This window comes from Pinus tabuliformis, chromosome J, assembly GCF_031772625.1.
Source record: "Pinus tabuliformis cultivar Carrire ecotype Pingquan chromosome J, CPIR1, whole genome shotgun sequence".
In the NCBI taxonomy this organism is placed as follows: domain Eukaryota; kingdom Viridiplantae; phylum Streptophyta; class Pinopsida; order Pinales; family Pinaceae; genus Pinus; species Pinus tabuliformis.
In genome coordinates, this window is record NC_142295.1 from 538,705,345 (window position 1) to 538,711,828 (window position 6,484).

Genomic DNA, 6,484 nt, shown 5'->3' on the forward strand with positions numbered 1-6,484 from the left:
TGAAAGAGATGCCTCATGATAAGATACAGGAGCATGAGAAGAGATAGACATACCCGATGAGAAGACTTCACCCTGGGCTACCCTGGATCTCGTCATTGGAGGAGAGGAAGGCTGAATGGGGGCCTTGCCTCGCTTTTCTGCACACCAGCACTCGGAGCCTCTACATTATCAGAGGTCTTTAACTGCTCCTCTGTATGATCCACTGCGAGAGGCTGTTGAGGCTAATCAATAGGGGGATCCATGTACACATCCTATGCAATCTTAGTGTTTTTTCGATTGAGTGGGAAATCCCTGAAGAGATGTCCCACCTTATGGCATCTTCTACATCGATATGGAATACCTTCATAATCTAAGAGCTGCTTATTCGAAGATGATTTCCACTGAATCGTGATATGCTCCTCTAGTCCACCTCTGGTGTCCAGATGAACTAAAATCCTCGCAAAATCCATCATACCTGTAGTTTGGTAGGATTTATCATACTCCATATAGGTGCCTAGCGAATTCCCGATCCTTTTGAAGATGTCCTCGAACCAATACTGTAATGGTAGGTCGGGTAGCCTGATCCAAATAGGGCCAACACCAATTTTCTCTGTTTTAGAGTCAAATAGAGGCGTCCATCGCTTTAGTAGCATTGGGGCTTGTTCAAAGTGCCAAAATGAGGAAAGGACCCAATTCGTGTCATCAGCCCCAATAAATCTTAGTCCAAACCATCCCCTCACAAAAGTTTGAACAAAAGGGATGTCTGCCAGGTGATGACCCCAGATCTCGGTTGCCCAGGTCTTCAATCGAGCTGCCGAATAGTTTCTGCCTCTGATTCTGCCCACCAAAACCCTGTCTGCAAAGTCCATAGTATCACCCCACTGAATGTCCTCTTCAAGTCTCAGGATCACATCATCCACCTTAGACTTAAAGCACTTCTGCTTCTTCTGGGGCCGAGAGGTAGAGGGGGGGGGGGAGCTCTGAAGCCCTCACAGGATCAGGGTCCTTGGCTGAGGGGTTAGGGTTAGCAGGATTTTCAGGGATGGCCTCTGAGAGCGGCAGAACAGAGGTAAAGCTACCCGAGGGGGGTGCAGCAGAGGAGGAGGGATTGGGGTCGATAAACTGTGGCTCGGCAGAGGGTTTCTCAGCAGATGGCTCGGCGTGGTGGGGTAATGGGTCCTGTAAAGGAGCTTCCAATTCCAGCGAAGGGTTAATACATCACGTAATAAACCCTAGGGTGGATGGGGACGACAGAAACGATGAGAAATTCAGCCAAACTGGGGGTTCGTTTAGTAGAACAGGAGCAGAGGTTGCCGGTCCAGAAAACTATGGGTAACCTTCAAAATTACCAGAATAACCCGCACTGAAATTTGACATACCTTCAGAAGCAGCATACATGGACTGCCAGATGGAGCCTTCCTCCAGTGGTTCATCCGAATAGTCTACAACATCCAGGTCCATACCTACAGCTGCACCGAAAAACGATAGTAACCCGCTCCAAACAAGCTGGCCGACGGGAAACGGCACCGACAGTGGGGGAAACAGAAACAGATAGCGCAGTGCGAACAACAGGGAGCAATAAACTGGAGCAGGGTGAATGGTAACAGGTAGAAACCCTTAGGTAAGCGATAGCGAAAGGAACCCAGGCATAAGAACTAGAGCAATGAATAAACGAAAAAACTTTAGGGCAGAGGTAAACCATGAGGGTAAAGTTCCGAGAGACGGGTGAATGCCGAGGTCGGTCTGCAGCAGTACCCCATACCACTTACAGAAACCCTAACCTTTTTTTGCCTCGGTCGCTGTCGCTCCATCCTTTGGATGAATTAATTTATTATTTCGTCTTTAAATTCATTTTTCAACTAAAAACTCTATAAATTAATAATTAACAATCAATAATTTACAAAGATATAATTGTTTACAAACATATAGACTTTGGAACAACATTAACATAATATTTAATAATTATTAATTAAGAAAATAATATATTTTCATAAATTCGAACCTAATTAAAATTAATAATTTTGATTGAAAACAATCATCAAGAATAAATTAATTTATGATTTCAACTTTAAATTCATACTAAAAACTCAATAAATTAATAATTAACAATCAATAAATAACAAAGATATAATAATTTACAAATATGAAGACTTAGGAACATCATTAACCTAATATTTAATAATTATATAAGAAAATTATATACTTTCATTCTAACATAATTAAAATTAATAATTTGATCCAATTTGTAATTATTGAAAAATCAATTAGTAATGCACAATAAATTTAGTTAATTTATAAGCATTAATAAATATTAAGTTTTAATCATTACTTATTATTATCAATCAAACATCATCTCAAATACTTTGAAATTAATAAGAAAAATAAAAATTAATTAGTAATGCTTATAAGATTAGGTTAGTTTAGGATCATTATTTAATATCATGTTTTAATTATCAATTAATTTTTATTTAATTTAAAAAAATACAAATTAAATTAATTAATTATGCAGAAAAGAATTAGTTAATCATTAATAATATCAAATCAATATTTAGTTTTAATCATTCAACAAAAACTAAAAATATAATTGTCAAGATAATTTAAATATTTTAAGAAATCATTAACTAATTAATAATCTAAATCGGATCATTAGTAAACTTGTCGGCGCCTTTCACTCGCTTCCCAACCCTCTCCTCTATTTATTGATCCCTTGAAGTTCTAACTTATTCACTCATCTGATCCTGATGATGAACCACAACAGCTGGTTTGAAACGTCGATTCCAATAAACATGAACGTCAGAAGATATCACCATACAAAATGTAGATCGCAGAAGCCTCAAATCTATCATTATGATCATTTTGGATTCTAGATATAAAATCAGCTACTCTGTTTTGTTTTCCAGGTCTATCTAAAATAGTAATATTGAATTCTTGTAATAACAATAACCATCTTGTAATTTTGCCATAAGTAATTGATTTATTCATTAAATATCTAATTGTAGAATGATCTGTGCGAATGAAGGTTTCATAGCCAGTGATATAATGTTTGAATTTATTGATGACATGCACAACATCTAAAAACTCCTTTTCTGTTACAGTATAATTCAACTCTGCAGGGGTCAGATTTTTGCTTGTGTAATAAATGACATAAGGAGTTAAATCTTTTTGTCCTAATACAACTCCTAGAGTTGTATTCGAGGAACTAGTCAAAATGTGAAAAGGCAGTGTCCAATTTGGTCCTCTTAAAATGGGTGCTTTAAAAATCTTTGCTTTCAATGTTTTAAAAGCTTTTTGGAAGTAAGAATTTTGGATGAATTCACAACCTTTTGTAAGCAATTTGAAAAGTGGAGAGGCGATCTTTGTAAAGTTTTCTATAAATCTTCTATAATAGCCAATAAAACCAAGAAAACTTCTAACATCCCTTTGACATGTAGGAACTGATAATTTGGAAATGACTTCTACCTTACATGCATGTACTTTGATTCCATCTCCTAAAATATGGTGGCCTAAAACAATTCCCTCAGTAAACATCATAAAACATTTTTCATGGCTTAATGAAATATTTTCTTCTTTATACCTAATGAGAAATTTTTCCAAATTTTTAAGAGCTTCTTCAAAAGAATTTCCATAAACAGTAAAATCATCCATGTAAAATTTCACACAATCATGAATTAGATAAGAGAAAATACCTAGAACCGCCCTTTGGAATGTTGCAGGCACAATACATAACCCAAAAGGAAGTACTCGATATCAGAAAGTTCCCCATGGACATGTAAAGGTTGTTTTATCTTGCTATTTTGGAGCTACTTGGATCTGGTTATATCCACTAAAACCATCTATGAATGAAAAATACTTTTTCCTTGCCAATGTGTCAAGAGCTTGATCTATAAAAGGAAGTGGAAAATGATCTTTTAAAGTAGATTTATTCAATTCCCTATAATAGATGAATACTCTCCATTTTCCATTCTTCTTCGGAACAATTACCAATGGTGAAACCCACTAGTTGTCTAATATTGGATAAATGAAATTCACATTTAACAATTTTTGTAATTCCTCTTTAACAATTTTCCGTTAGATTTGGATTCATTCTCCTTTTTGGTTGTCGGATTGGTTTGGAATTTTCTTCAATATAGATATGGTGCATACAAGTGTTGGGATCAATTCCTTTCATATCCGTGTATTTCCATGCATAAGCAAAGGAATGTTCTTGCAACACCTTTAGTAATTATTTCTTTTGAGGTTCTTCTAGATTATCATTAATATTCAAAGTTTTCCTTGGAAAAATTTCTATTAAGGAATTGCCAAATTTCTCCATAGAATGTAAATACATTTGACGATATGATAGATATTCAATAGTAAATTGTTCTTGAAAATTGTGATTTTGTTCACAATATGAGGAAGGTTCATTATTTTCTATTAAATTCAAAATTTGATCTTCTTCATCTATTTGTGAAGTGGAAAAAATTGGTCGTATATCAAAGTTTTCATTACCATTATCTATCCATGCTTCACTTTTTACTTCTATCATTGTTTTTGCAGGAGGATATAATGTGAATTTCTTTGTCGAACTTAGATGAGAGATAAACATATCACCATATCTACAACTTATAAAAGCATCAGCTGTAGCTAACCATGGTCTTCTTAGAATCAATGGGTGTCCTCTTAGATTATTCTTGGGTATTAAGATCACAAAGTCAACAAGATATTCCCAAGAATATAAGGATACAAATACATCTTCTAACACACCATCAGGTTTGATAATAGATCTATCTGCTAATTGTAATAATGTAGGTGTATATTGAAGATTAGGAAGTTTCAATTGATGCATAGATTGTTGACTCATGATGTTGATAGCTATTTTTAAATGAATCACCGTGTTTGGAATCTCAACACCATTGATGCGTGTTTCAAAATGGGACTTCCTAGACCTATATATTTTGAACGACTGTATTTTCCACCATGATATCTGCAATTTTTCTGATTAATTGGATTCTTTTAACTTATTTCCTTTTTCTTCCTGGTTTTTCAATACTTAACTCCTTGATTATCTTTTTAAATATTTGTATTTATTTGATAGCTTGTAACAAAGTAATTTTTATACAAACATTCTTTAGTTCATATATCATATCATAATCATGCAACACAATATGTTTTTCGACCCCTTTACCAATTTTCAATCTTTTAGGAAAAGCTGGGTTTTGAACAAAAACTGAAGGTTGTTTTATATGGGCTCTGAATTTATTGGAATATTATCAGAATGTACATGGGTGGTTTGTTTTTGAGAATTTTCTTTTTGATGAGAATATCTCTTTCTCAGAGATGTCATCTTTTTAAGACCTCTGGATAACAACGGACGGTGACTTCTTTTCCAATACTCTACTAGATCTAAGTTGGACATTGCTTAGATGTAATGTAGTTATCGCATAAGTTTTGAAATTCTGTCCTTCCATGTTATAAACAGGTTGTGATTTTTTATTGTTTGGATTTGGAAGCGACTAAGCATGCAATTGGTTTGGCTTTTGTGGAAATGGTAGTGAAAGTTGTGGATTTGGATTTTGTGGTTGAGAGGGTTGAACAGTCTGAGGAAAATATTGTGGTGGAAAAATAGGGTAAGGTTGAGGATATTGAGGGTATTTGCTATAAGGATTTTCCATCCTTGTGCCCAAGGTTGAGGTAAAGTTTTCGAAGGCATGGGTGCAATCTAATTACTTTGTGATGGTTGTGCATATGTTTGAGTGTTGAGTTTGGATTTTGGATTTTGGGTCATGCTCGATTGTGGATTTTGCCATGGTCTCTTGGCAAAAAAAAAAGAGGTTCTACTTGATTTGGCATTACTTCCTCTTGATAGATAGATTTAAGACCTAGTACATATGACATAGGTTTCTATATTTTTTAAGTAAAGAGGGCATTCTCTCAAGGCATGCTTCTTTCTACATTTTGGAAAAAAGATAGATAATGCAACATTTTCATCTTTTTGCTTGTTTTGTACTTTAAGGGCATCTATTTTTTCACTAAGAGTCCCCAAAATATCAGTTTTGAAGTTGTCAAGCAAATTGCCTACTTCAACCCTACTTACTATCCCAACTACAAATTTATTAATCCTAGACATAACAAGATCTCTTGGATTTTTCCCAATTCTTTCCTTTCCTCTTGAAATGTGTATGCATAACTCACAAATATCTCCTAATGATAACTGATAAATATCTTGTTTACCCATCAGTTTGAGAAGATCTATCCACTCATCTATGATGGATTTTAGTAAGAGAGATTTCAAAGTTTCTACATCTCGATTATGCATTTTAGCCCTTTTTACATTATAAGCAAATCTTTCAACGAAATTCAAGATTTTCATCTTCTTTTTGCATCATTTTAAAGACTTCATGTTTAATATTATGAGGCATACAATAATCCTTATATTTTTCTAAGAATGCAATTTTCATTTCTTCCAATGTTCTTATAGAATGTACTCCTAAGCCCATAAACCATTTTTATGCTGCATCCTTAAGAG

The 6,484-nt window shown here is 34.5% G+C and overlaps 1 protein-coding gene across 1 annotated transcript; it reads right to left on the bottom strand.

Moving 5' to 3' along the window:
• Positions 1-251: 251 nt before the first annotated feature.
• Positions 252-848, bottom strand: LOC149228139 (uncharacterized). The gene has a single exon (XM_089380684.1). It carries the CDS (start codon positions 846-848, stop codon positions 252-254), a length of 597 nt encoding a protein of 198 aa, XP_089236810.1.
• Between the last annotated feature and the right edge of the window lie 5,636 nt (positions 849-6,484).

What these genes read in the sequence shown, in the direction of transcription:
- LOC149228139 (XM_089380684.1), bottom strand. Translation starts at nt 848, where the DNA reads ATGGACTTTGCAGACAGGGTTTTGGTGGGCAGAATCAGAGGCAGAAAC.